The 13,783-nt window shown below is 44.3% G+C and overlaps 1 protein-coding gene across 3 annotated transcripts in view; it reads left to right on the top strand.

Moving 5' to 3' along the window:
• CDKL4 (cyclin dependent kinase like 4) overlaps window positions 1-3,404 on the top strand; it is a 44,116-nt gene extending 40,712 nt beyond the window's left edge. The window contains exon 11 of one of the 3 annotated variants that reach the window (XM_084791735.1): window positions 2,341-3,404. In XM_084791735.1, coding sequence (XP_084647861.1) covers window position 2,341 — 1 coding nt within the window. In that variant the 3' untranslated portion in view covers window positions 2,342-3,404. The remainder of the gene's footprint in view (window positions 1-2,340) is intronic. The other 2 variants (XM_084791734.1, XM_084791732.1) reach the window with 2 other exon arrangements.
• Window positions 3,405-13,783: the final 10,379 nt, after the last annotated feature.

Genomic DNA, 13,783 nt, shown 5'->3' with positions numbered 1-13,783 from the left:
AATGCTCAGTGGGTGCTTTGCATAACCTCCTTTAATAGTGTTCTGCAGCTTGATTAAGCATTTTACAAATTTTCTATGTTGAGAGTGTTGAAAGTAGCACTGGCTTTTCTTCTTCCAAAAATAATATAGGCTATTGGTAGGCAATGTGGAAAATATAGATAAACCCAAATTATTAAAAAAAAGAAAAAAGAAAAAAAGAAACAAACTCACTAATGACCTCAGGAACTAGAGATGGTAATGTGGCTGTTTAGATTCTACGCATGTGCATTTTAATCTTTTTCTGTGTGTGCACACGTGTGTTTCACAGAAATAAAATTGCATTGGTTATAACTTTTGTGTATCTACTACTTGTCACGTTGGCATACTATGAATATTTAAATATTCCTATTACATATTCATGACGGGGGCTGGAGAGATGGCTTAGTAAGAGTATTTGTCGCTCTTGCAGAGGACTCCTGTTCCATTCCCTGCCACCCACATGTCTCACAGCCATCCATAACCCCAGTTCCAGGGGATACAGTACACTTCCATGTGATGCACATGCCTGCAGGCAGGCAAAACATTCATATACACAGCATAAAATAAACATTTAAATTTTTTAATATTCAAATTTTTACATAGGCATCCCGTTGTTGCCAGTTTTTTGCTTTTTAAGTCGATGCCTTGAGTGTCTGTATGACTAAATCTTTGCACACGTCTACCGGACAAGATTTCCATCTGGGTAAAACAGCTCCAAATGGAACTGCTGAGTCAGCAAGTCTGCAGCGTGTTACTGCTTACGGTCCATGTTGCCAAGGCACTCCTCAGAGGCTGTACCGACTTTCTTCCCAGCAGTGGTATGAGGTGGTGGTCATTTTCCACACTTGCAGCAGGGTCACGTGTTATTAGTCTGGGAACTCACTGTTTTTGTGTTAGTGAAGAAATGGCAAAGCTCTGCTGTAGATACTTAGACTGCTCTAGGACCAAGGAGAAGAGCAGAGGAACTGATGATGTTACCAACCTCTCATTTCCTCTCTCTCTCTCTAGGTACAGAGGTGCACATAATTTCTTAACTTGCTAAAATTATGGAAGAAGCGATGGCAAACAGTATAGTTCAGCACAATTGTGTTCCAGAACCATTGAAAGCTAATCTCATTAAATTGTCACAGCCCTATATAGTAATAGTGCACTTTATATTTAGTGTCCATTTCAGTTTTAATTTTTGGAGACAATGTCTCATATAGCCCAGCTGGCCTCAAACTTCTTATGAAGTGCAAGATGACCCTAAACCTCTGCCTGTACGTTGAGTGCTAGAGCTACCGACGTGTGCAGCAGCCCCAGTTTCTGCAGTGTTGGGCATCAAACCCACGGCTTCAGGCATGCTAGGTCTGCACTACTGGCTGAGCTCCATTCCTCTATCTTTTGTTTTGTTTTGTTTTGCTCTTTTTGTTTTAAATGTATTTTTAAATTAGCATACAACGTTAATGGCTCCCACTGTGGCATTTTCATACTTATTTCCCATCATATTTTGTCAGCATTTAGCTCCTCCCCCACTGCCATCCTCCGTGTCCCTTGACCCTGGCTTACTTCTCTTCCTCCCCAAAATACACCCCTTCTGCTTTGATGCCACATGCATTTCATTACCCTCTCTCTCCTCCATTTTTTAGTATTTCATTCTTTCTCTCCCAGTCCCTTTTCTACTTGCACACACATTCTCTCTCTCTCTCTCTCTCTCTCTCTCTCTCTCTCTCTCTCTCTCTCTTCTCTCTCTCTCTCCATTTAAATTCCATATATGAAAGAAAACATTCCTCCTTTGTCTTTCTGAATCTGGTTTATTTCACTTAATGTAATGATCTCCAGTTCGATCCATTTTCCTGAACATGTCATTACTCCTTTATTTGTGGCTAGAAAGAATTCCATTGCATATCCCTAATGCCAGCCTTCAGCTTATGAATTCCATACCACATTTTCCTTATCCATTCCTCCACTGATGACATCTAAGCTGATTCTATTTCTTAAATTATGAATAGTATAGCAATAAACATGGATAACATAATATCCAGTTTTGTTTTGTTTTGTTTGTTCTGCTTTGTTTTTTCTAGACAGGGTTTCTCTGTGTAGCCTTGGCTGTCCTGGATTCCCTTTGTAGACCAGGGTGGGCTTGAACTCGCAGCAATCTGCCCACCTCTGCCTCCCAAGTGCTGGGATTAAAGGGCGTGCACCACCATGCCTGGTTCGTATCCAGTTATTTAATGTTCTCTGTGTGTGTGTGTGTGTGTGTACACATCCTCACATGCCACAGCGCACACACTGAGGTCAGAAGACAACTCACAGGAGCTATTCTTTCCTTCGTCTACACAGGTTTTGGAGATTGAACTCAGGACATCAGGTTTGGCAGCAAGCACCTGTACTGGCTGAGCCATCTCACAGTAAAATTGAGTTGAGAAGTTAGACACCTGGCCTTGGCAGTAGCGCTGATGTGAGCTCCAAGATGGATCTCCATTCACCATCCACCACTGAGGAAGAGCAGCTTTACTAAAGGCAGAACACATATCCCTCCACAGAGGATGCTCTGCATTTAATGAAAAATGTGCTTGTGTATACAATTACCCAGATGACTAAATAAGCTGGTGGAGAAGAAGAGGGAGAAGCAGTTGTTTTCCTATTAAATGATTTTAAATAAAACATGTAGACACTCTCCTCTTCAGGAGTCAAGTGTCAGCCCTCCTTCCCTTTGAGCGTGGGGTGGGCTTAGGGACATGAGGATGAGGAAACAGTGACATTAGAGTGGAGGGACCTGGGGGCTCCACCGTAGCCACATCATCCAGGTATCACCACTGAGAAATCGTGATGTCCTATCTTTGACCCTGCTGTGACAAGAGGAGCATGTCTGCTCTGCTCTCAGCCCCATAACCCATAACCTTAATCTCATGGTGAGAAAAGAGCATCAGATGAGTCCAGATTGAGGAAGATCTGCTAAACCTCTGGCCAGTACTACTCAAAACTGCTAAGGTAGGAGCCAAAGAGACGGGCCAGATGCTCAGGCACACACTCATACACATTGTCCTGATTGGTGGCTTTGTTGATTTGACACAAGTTAGAGTTGTCTGGGAAGGGGAACCTCAGTTGAGAAAATGTCTCCATCAGATTGCCTGTATGCAAGCCTGTGGTAACTGTTCTTGATTAATGATGAATATGAGCAGACCCAGCCTATGCGGGCAAGTGGAGGCAGGGGACGATCTCATCCCTGGGCAGGTGGTCCCGAGTTATACTGGAAAGCAGGCTGAGTAAGCCATGAGTGAAAAAGCTATTAAGCAGTATTTTTCTGTGACCTCTGCTTTGGTTCCTGCCTTGAGTCCTCATCCTGACTTCTCTCAGTGATGGAGTGTGACCTGAGAGTTGTAAATGAGATAAACCCTTTCCTCCTCAAGTGGCTTTTGGCATGGTGTTTTATTACAGCAACAGAAAGCAAGTATAAATAAGTCTTTTTAAAAAACTATCAAGGTTACTGGAGCTGGGACTATAGCTCAGTGCAGAAACCACGTGTGGTGGTCTACACCTATAATGCCAGCACTCCAAAGGTGGAGCAAGGAGGATCAGGAATTCAAAGTCATCCTTGGCTACATAGTGAGTTCAAGACCATCCTGGGTTGGGGGGCTGGAGAGATAGCTCAATGGGTAAGAACACTGCCTGTTCTTCCAGAGGTCCTGAGTTCAATTCCCAGCAACCACATGGTGGCTCACAACCATCTATAATGTGAGCTAATGCCCTCTTCTGGACTACAGGTATACAAGGAGGCAGAGCACTGTATACATAATAATAAATAAATCTTTTTTAAAAAAAACTAACCTGGGTCACATACAGGACACCATCTGTCAAGAATAAGTGTTGTCTGGACCAAGCAACTGTCATCTTGGGGCATTTAGCTGCACTCTCTTGAAAAAGGTCATCCCAGCTGGGTTTATTGTTAATTTACACCCCTGCCCGAGGGGTGGACTAGGGCAGGAGAGTCTTGCCTGAGTATCCAGCTGTCCCATACCATCTGGGACTGCTGCCGGGGGCGTGGGAGAGGTGCTGGAGCACATCAAGGAAGAGTAGACTAGTGAAGCTCCATGCAGGCAAGCTATGAGGAAGCCCTCACCCCTGCTACATAAGGCTTCTCAGGGGCGGGTGCCAACACCCCTGCACTCTCACACCTGAGCTCTGTAAGAAGCCCAGGAAAGTCACTGGTTCCCCAGAGTGAACTCTGGCACAATTGTGCCTCGGTTTTCTATTTTGGAGCGTGGGAGGATGGGCAGACAAAATCCCTGGGAGCATCTCAAACAAACCAACACACAAAAATGTCAAAGTTCTGAAAAGGAAGGACTGAGAAACATAGGAATAAAGAATACATAATCAGGAAAGAAACGTGTGGTCCCACAGTGGATAGTGGAACAGTGGGCAAAACTTTTTTTTTTTTTTGGTAGAAAAACTAGAGAAATCTAAATAAAATCTGTCGTCAATAGTAATATGCCATTGTTAGTTTGGGTGCCATGGTAACCTGCAATGCCACCATTAGGCATAGGTCATGTATCGTGGAGGTAACCGGGCATTACCAGTATCAGCATGGCAGCTGTTCTTTAAGTCTAGAATCATTGCAAAATAGATGGGGTTGGTTTGTTTGAAAGTTGCGCTTGCTTCAGTGTGATCACCACCACTACCGTGATGGAGACAAGGTGCAGCTGCAGCGGGCTTTCTGGACCACATGGCCTGAATCTGCCTCTCCTCTCCTTGACATTGCTTCCCAGCATCCATCTGGCGATGACAGACAGGGCAGGCAAATGGTCTTGAAAGCCTGTTCTTCCAGCTAGGACTGACTGGCTCTATAGTCTCTGTGGGACTGAATGCAAGGCCCCTGGTGTTGGTGATTCAATGCCTGTAACTGGTTCTTTCTGATTGTCAGCAAGCAGAAGAGGTACGTGGTGGCTGTGCTGGGGTTGACCTCAGGATCACCAATACAACACTGCCTGTTGTCTGCGGGCAGCCATTTCTCCAGCATCTCCTTGGAGCAGGAGCCCAGACTGTTTCTCCAGTTACAAAGGCCAAGTCACTGGGACAAAGGGCACAATGGTTGTGTCATTGCGGGGAATTTGTAAGAGCAAACGGCAAGCTTGTGTCTGTTTCCTCCACATTTGAAAGCGGCTACTCACAGATTCACTGGCTGGCAAAGCTCTCCAGTACTTTGTCATCTGCTAGGCTATTTATTTTAATAACTCGTGAGCATCTATGCATGTTTTTAATTATTCCACAAATCTTACACAAACATGATCTCCTTAAAATTGCTAAATATGTGACACATCAAAGGGATGGCCGTAGGTTAAGTAGACCTACATGTATTTATATTGAACATTCCAAAGGTAGAGTAGTGTGCATAAAATGCCACCATACACATAAAAGAAAACATTGGTAGATATATAATGATATAGATGTGGATTGCTTTCATTTTGATAGGATACAACATAATAAGCCAGGCGTGGTGGTGCACATCTTTAATCCCAGCATTCAGGGAGACAGAGGCAGGTGAATCTCTGTGAGTTCGAGGCCAGCCTGGTCTACAAAGCAAGTCCAGGACAGCCAAGGCTACACAGAGAGACCCTGTCTCAAGAACAAAAACAAATAGAAAACCCAACTTCCCCCAAAATACAACATAATATTTTTCTTTTATGTGTAGTGGTATGTTCATATATGTATGTAGGTGGAGGTCAAAACTGGGCGTCTTCCTAAATAGAAGCATGAAAGTGTGTGTGCTCATGCATGCATGAGTGCATGCATGTCTGTGTATGCGTGTGTATGTGTGTGTTTCTCCCTGAACTCAGTACTCATGGATTGACCAGGTTGACTGGCCTTTGGCCTCTAGGGATCAGCCTGTCACTGCCCACTTACTCTAGGCTTACAGAGCACCTAAGAACACCCACTTTTTTCTCACATGGATGCTGGTAATATAATTCAGGTCCTCTAGCTGGCACAGTGGGCATTTTTCTGGCTTATTTCCACAGAATCCCACCCCACCCCTGCTTTTTTTTTTTTTTAATTTCATGATGTGACGAGGGAATGTGGAAGTTCATAAGCTTCATTGAAGATAGAATTCCATCTTCTAGCAGGAAGCATTTCTCTCCTTCCACAGTGTGGGTTCAGAGATTCAAACTCAAGAAGTCAGGCTTGGTGGTTAAGCACACTTATCGGCTGAACCATCTTCTTCCTTTTCTAGAAACTTCTAAAGTTTGGACTTCATTAGTTGAGTTTTGCTAGATTATGTGGCACAGTGACCTCAAAGGTCTTTGCAGCTTACAGCAACAGATGTTCCTTTTAGGGGTCAGTTGCTGTGAGCTGGCTGCCTCAGCTCTCATCTAGGCTGCAGCATGGGAACAGATCTGAGTGACTAATCAAGGACTCAGGCTAAAGTGAAGGCCCAGACAGGGGACAGTCCCTTCTTGGGTCAGAGGCCACAGGGGCAAAAGGCTCAGGGGAGACTCACATTGCCTGTAGAATGGTGTGCTCAGCTGTGCTATGCTGTCCCATCTGCTCATAGTTAACCTATTTTTCAAAGCAAATTGAAGAGCCACACCCAAGCCAGGTAAGTTTCTCCACACTGTAGAGGCTACAGGAAGGAGGGAATGGGTGTTGTTTTTCTTGAGTCTAGGACATATCATCCATAAAGTCGGTGTCATAAATTCAATTTCATAAAATTATGAGGAGTAGTCTTGACAAAGGACTGGTGTGCTGGTCAGTTTTTAGCAATTTGACACAGAGTGGAGTCTGTGAAGAGGGAGCCTCAACTGAGGCAATGCCCCTGTCAGATTAGCCCATATACAAGCCTGTGGAGAATTTACTTGATTGAGGACTGATGTGGAAGGGCCCAGTCTACTATGGGCGGTACCATCCTCGGCCAGGCGGTCCCGGGGTGTGTGAGAAAGCAAACCAAGCAAGCCAGGAGGAACACACCAGTCTCTACGGCCTCTGATTCAGTTCCTGCCTCAAGTTCCTGCCCTGACATCCTTCATGGTGGAATACAACAGTAAGCGGAAATAAACCCTTTCCTCCCCAAGTTGCTTTTGGTTGTTGGGGTTTATCGCAACACTGGAAAGCCAACTAGAACAGTTAGAAAGAAGGAAGACAGAGGCAGAAAGTAACGACATAAAATGGAACTTTCATGTGAATTTTGACTTAGAGATATAGAACTCCTTTAATGCCGCAACCACAGGGGATCTTTTCTCCCTCACTGCACCCAGTGTAGCTCTCTTCTCTTCCCTCCACACACCCCTATCTCACCTCCTCAGTTCCGCGACTCTCTCCAGTTCTTGGAATGTTGGGATTGGTGGTCTGGAACTTGAGCAGGAAGTGGGTGAGCCAACAGAAGATTAAACATGCCTGGTTCAGTTATCTCTGCTTATGTAATACCACCTCCCCTCAAATGTGAGGGCTAAAAGCGACAGCCGTGGCATTATCTCCCACACTTCTCCAGGGTTAGTGGGGGATCAACAGGAAGAGTCTTTGTGCTGGCTCCTCGGCCCTTGGAACTCCTCTTGTGGCTGCCCTCAGATAGCCGGGGATGGTTGGGGGCTGAACAGCCAAGAGAACACCCATCTCTACTAGAAGATGGAGCATGGTTGATTTGCTTGGGCAGTCAGTCTTCTCTCTGTCTCTGTCTGTCTGTCTGTCTGTCTCATTTAGCTTCATGATATAATCCCCTCCAGCAGGATAGCAGGACCTGATTTTTCTGTTCAAGGCTCCAAAATGTGTCAAGCAGAAACTGCCACGCCCTTCTGCCACGCCCCAGAATAGGCAAGGGGCCACTTGTGCCACTTCTTGTGATTAAAGTTAGTCCCAGGGTCAGTCTGAGTTAGTGGAACAGGGGAGCTACAGCAGTGTGAACATGTATCAATCCATGGGGTTCATCTGGTGTTGATCATTAAGCTTAGTGTTTAAGACTGACCACTTGGGATTGAATAACCTATCAGGGGCTCAATCCATGGGGAAAACTGATTCTCAACCGGTGGGTCTCGACCCACCTTGGCAAACCTCTATCTCCAAAAATATTTACTTTACAACTCATAACAGTAGAAAAACTAAAGTCGTGGAGTAGCAATTAAAATAATTTTATGTCACCACAACATGAGAAATTGTGTTAAAGGTTCGCAGCATTAGGAAGGTTGAGAATCATTGACCTATAGGGTGGGGCCTAGGGATATTTCCCCCATCCACATGGGCCTGTTGACTAGGCAGGTCTTGTTTGTGCAATCGTGTGGTTGAGATTTTGAGGGTGCAGCATCTGTTAGAAGACAGTCTCTCAAATCCGGCAAACTGATCCTCTGGCTTTCACAGTCTTTCTGGTCCCTCTTTCCACAATGCTCCTTGAGCCTTAGATGTAGGGATTATGTAGAGTCATTTACTCTCTCCATTTTGACCAGTTTTATGGATCCCTGCCCCCCCCCAAAAAAAAGATTCTTTGATGACAGCAAGAACTACACTTATCTATGGGCACAAAGGACGAGTATTCTAAGTATTTAGAACCCAGTCAAACTATCTTCATTTAGGAAAACGACAGTAGTAGTTTCCCTCTGTGGTCTGTGACTTCTTCCAGCCGCAGGGAGTTGGCTGGGTTTACAGTAACAGGAGTGAGGTCTTTATTGAGTGGGCTTTAAGTCTGACTAGATAGCTGTTGGTTACCCCCCAAGATGTAAGTGCCACTATTGTACTATTGGGGATATCTCCCCTGGCCAGTGGTTGTCCTGGTTTCCAGTGGTTTCAGGCTTTACAACTGGGTAGGACTCTTGATTTTTTTTTCTCCCTTGGCAACTTGAAAAGCACTTTCTGATGAAAGGGGGCCAGTTGCTAGAGGGGCAGCTCAGTCATTAAAGGCCAATGCTCTCAACCAACAAGCCAAGAGAGCTGGGCCTGAGTGGGAGCTTCCAGGCGAGGTCTGGCTCAGTTCCTCTAAGTCCTCCTGTGTCTAAGCGTCTTCAGCAATCTTACTTTGAAGGTCTGGGAAGCAACCAATGGTAATTGCCTATATTGTTTGGGGTATCCCTTGGAGCACCCTGACTAACCAACCACCAGAAGGGAGGTTTCCCATGCCGGGCACTGGGGTTGTGACAGCCACTCTAACGTGTTACAAAGTCTCAGCCACTTGTGCTTCTGATTTGCATATGAATATTTTTCTACACTTATATTTTCTATGTAACTTTGCTGGTAGTTTTTTGTTGTTGGTGGTGGTGGGTTTTGTTTTGTTTTGTTGTCAACTTGACCCAAACTAGGGTCGTCTAGGGAAAGAGAACCTCAATTGAGAAAATGACTCCATTAGATTGTCCTGTAAGTCAGTCTCAGGAGCATTTAAAAAATATATTATTAATGATTGATATGAGAGGGTTCAGACCACTGTGGGCAGTGCCACCCTAGGTGGGGGTTCTGGGACAAATGAGGAAAGTAATAGAAGTGAGCTAAGGGAGCAAGCCAGTAAGCAGCACCTCTCCATGGCCTCTTTAAAAGTCCAGAGTCTCTCAACTCTGGGCTGTGGACAAGGTCCCTGAGGATGACACCTGAGGTATCAGGCCTTTACACACAAGCACATATGTGCCCATGTTTCATTATGTGCACATGTAAACACAAAGAATGAGGGAGGGAGGGAGGGAGGGAGGGAGGAAGGGAGGAAGGGAGGAAGGGAGGAAGGGGGAGGGATGGGGGAGGGAGGAGAAGAGTTTGTTTTTGTTTTTTGAGGCAGGGTTTCTCTGTGTAGCTGAGCCTGTCCAAGAACTCACTCTCTCAGACTAGGCTGGTTTCAAACTCAGAGATTTGTCTGCCTCTGCTTCCCAAGTACTGGGACTAAACATGTGCGCCACTACTGCCCAGCTGAGGTTTTGTTTTGTTTCTAAGCAGCATAGTCTTGAGGCCAACAGTTAGACACAAGTGTTAGGCCCCTTGGAGAACCAGGTTTCTATTGGGCTTTTAAAAGCTCACCTAACAGCTTGTTTCTTTGGCCTTTATGATTATTCCTTTTAGACATCTATATCTCTTCTACTTAAATTAGCTTGGTTCTGCTGTTTTTGAGCAAAAGCCCTGGGTAATTTCAAGAGACTATTTTTTCACGTTTGGAGCTATAACAAAACTGCCTTACACTGAGTAACTTAGAAACCACAGAAGTTGATTTTATTTTTAAGATTTATTTTTGAGTATATTATTTTTGGGCTGTGTGTGTGTGTGTGTGTGTGTGTATGTGTATGTGTGTGTGTGTGTGTACAACATTTGTGCTTACTGTTAGAAGAAGCCAGAAGAAGCTGTAAGATTCGCTGGAGGTGGGATTGTGAGCCAGCATGTGGGTGCTGGGATAATCCAGGCCCTCTAGAAGAACAGTTAAGTCCTCATAACCACTGAGGCTTTGCTCTTTGGCCCAAGTTTCCCCCTCCCCACATCTTTTTTGCTTTTGCTTGTTTTAGAGACAGAGTCCCATGTAGTCTACGGCTCTAGTCTCTGAGCACTGAAATGATGAGCACCACCACCAGCATGTTTCTCTGTAGGAGTGATTAACCGTGCATTTACTATGTTTTAAAAAACCGAAGCTTGGTGGTCCCAGCTCTCAGGAGGCAGAGACAGCCATATTGCTATGAGTTGCAGGCCAGCCATGGCTACACAGAGAAACCCTGTCTCAAAAACCCAAAATAAAGAAAGAAACAAACAAATAAATAAATAATAAAACTGAACTGGGTGTGACAGCACATGTCTGAAAGTGCAGCACTTAAAAGCTAGGCAGGGGAACTGCTACAAGTTTGAGGTCCTCCTGGGCTACATAATGAGTGATTTCTATGACTTATTTATTAATTCACTTTCAAGGCAAGGTTTTATTACGTGGCCCTGGCTGGCCTGGATTTGCCTGCCTTTGCCTCCAGAATGTTGGAACTAAAGGTGTACACAGCCTTGCCTGGTCTTATTTTTAAAGTGTGTGTGCGTGCGTGCATGCACGTGTGCATGTGTGTGGATGCACATGTGAGTGCAGGTGCTGGAAGAATCTTGGAAGAGGGCATTGGGTCCCTTGGAGCTGGAGTTATGAGCAGTTGTGAAGCCCCTGAAATGGGTACTGAGAACTCACCCTGGGTCCTCCACAAGAGCAGGATGTTCTCTTAACATCTCTCCAGCTCCATGGATGATTTCCTACAGGCCAGCAATTAAGTAGGAAAGATGCACTAGCTCTTTAAGCTTTTTTGAAAAAGATTTATTTTTATTTTAGATGTATATGTTTCACCTGCCTATGTGTACATGCACCTCGTGTATTCCCAGTATTTGAAGAAACCAGATCCCGTGCAAATGGAGTTGGTGACAGAGGGCTGTGAGCCTCCATGTGGATGCTGGGAGCAAAGCCAGGTGCTCTGCAAGAGCAGCAAGTAGTTTTCATCACTGTGCGTCTCTCCAGCCCCCTTGAGCTTTGTTCAGGAGCTCCACCTTCATCTCTTGATATCTCTTGAAGGTCCCAACTGCAAGACACCACTGTCTTTGGGATAAGGGGTCAATAGAGGAATGCCAGGAGACAAAAACATCCAGACCCTGGCATCAGGAGGCCAAAGGTTCCCTGTTTGTCTTGTGGCAGAGTCCTTACTGGAATCTTCCACATTGGGAAAGAGTTGTCTTTTTAACAAAAGAGATAAGCATTCCAAACAAGTTGACATTTAAGTAACGATAAGAGGCTTTTAATACTTTATAAGTCATCCAGCTTAAGTCTTTTGGAAAACAACTCGAGTTAACTACAGCTGACACAGTAGCTGTTCTTTAAAAGAAATATGTACTTTGGGGAATTTACCTCGAAAACCTGTGCTTGGAAAGGGTCTTATGATTGTCAGATGCTTAAAAACCTCAGCAGGCTAGTCACATCTCAAAACAAAACATCACATCTCTGCACATTCAAACAAAACAAAACACTTTGGAATTTTCTAGCATGTTTTAAACATGTTAAAAGCTTAAGAATCAATCAACTTCCATCAACTGGTAAGAATGAATTAGCTGGCCTCAGAGAAAAACAAAATTCTCAACTAAGTAAATTTAACAAAACACAAAATTGTTAGATATTAAAGTGAGTATTATGATTTGATGGTCTTAATCAATAATTCATTCACAAAACTTATTGTTGGTTTTTTTTTCTTTTTGAAGAAGAATAAAGCAATGACTCCCCTCCCTTCACACACCCCAGTCTCTGGCAACCACTATTCTACTTTTCTTGCTGGAAACCTGAACATTCTATATAGCACACAAATAGAGCCATATGCTATGGTCTGTTGTAGCTGGCTTCTCTCACTTAGCAGAATATTGCCAAAGTTCATTCCTTTGTTTTTAGTCATATTTCATTATGAGCCACCCTACCCATCTTCTCAGTTCCTGGGAGGGGGCTGAAGGCATAAGGGTTGCATAGTGAGATATTCTCTCAAAATAACGATATAATTAAATTAAAAAATTATTATTTGCCGGGTAGTGGTGGTGCACGCCTTTAATCCCAGCACTCAGGAGGCAGAGGCAGACAGATCTCTGTGAATTGGAGGCCAGCCTGGTCTACAAAGTGAGTGCAGGACAACCAGAGCTACACAGAGAAACCCTGTCTCAAACAAACAAGCGAAAAATAGTTGTTCTTTCTTTCTAATAGTATTTCCCTTCAATTATGTAGAAAAGAAAGAAAGAGGGAAAGAAAGGAAGAAAGAGAAAAGTAAAAGTAAAAGTATTACAGGACTGGCTATAGCTCTGTGGCTGAGGACTTGCCTAGCGTGCTCAAGGACCTAAATTCCCCTGGTTAATCCCCAGCACCAAAAATAATAAAAATAAAAATAAATAAAAAATAAAAAAGATAAAGTGCTCAAATTTGCTAATTTTAAAATCCATTTGTAATACAAATTTAATCATTTGGAATGCTGGCCTGACAGGTGGTTTAGGATAGGGCTAAGCCATGAGAAGCACAATAACTTAATGTAAGGTTCGTTTGGGAAGATGGCTCCATCGGTCAGTAACGTTCTTGCCACACAGGCATGGGAACTTGAGGTCAGGTCCCTAGAAGCCACAAAAAAAGCCGAGTCCCCATTCAGTGAGACACCCCTGTCTCCAAAAATAATGTAGACAGAGATTGAGGAAGACACCCACATTGACCTTTGCCCTCTATGCACATACGTGTGGAAGAGCACACCTGTGCACATGTGTACACTTATACAAATCTCATACATAGGCATACTCTGCATACATATATGCAAGGCATAAGGGTTATGCACAGTGACCTGGTTAGTTTGAACTGTCAACTTGACACAGCCCAGAGTCAACTGAGGAAATGCCTAGGTTGGCCCTGTAGGTATGTCGGTGCGGGATTGTCTTAAATCATTAATTCATGTAGGAGGACCCAGCACACTGTAGACAGTGCCGTCCCTACAGCTGTACAAGAAAACTAGCTGAGTATAAGCTGGGCTGTGAGCCCACAAGCAGCATCTTCCGTAATTCCTGATCTGTATTTCTTTACCTTTGAAGTCAGTTCCTTGGTCATCGAGGAATAGAACCATGCCTGCTTCTGGTGCCTGCTTCCAGTGCCTGCTTCCAGTTCCTGCTTAGAGATCCTGTTTCAGGTTCCTGCCGGCTCCCTTCAGTGATGGTCTGTGACCCAGCATTGAAACTGATTAGACCCTTTCCTCCCCCAAGTTTCTTTTGATTAGTGTTTTTAATCACAGAAGCAGAAGGGAAACTAGAACGAAGGATTTACCATTCACACGCTCTGCGCATTTTACACCTCAAGTGAGATTTCATTTTCAGAATC

The sequence above is a fragment of the Acomys minous genome (genome assembly GCF_964271855.1).
Source record: "Acomys minous genome assembly, chromosome: 8".
Lineage (NCBI taxonomy): Eukaryota > Metazoa > Chordata > Mammalia > Rodentia > Muridae > Acomys > Acomys minous.
The sequence above is the reverse complement of the archived record's forward strand: the minus strand, read 5'-3'. Positions and strand labels throughout refer to the sequence as shown.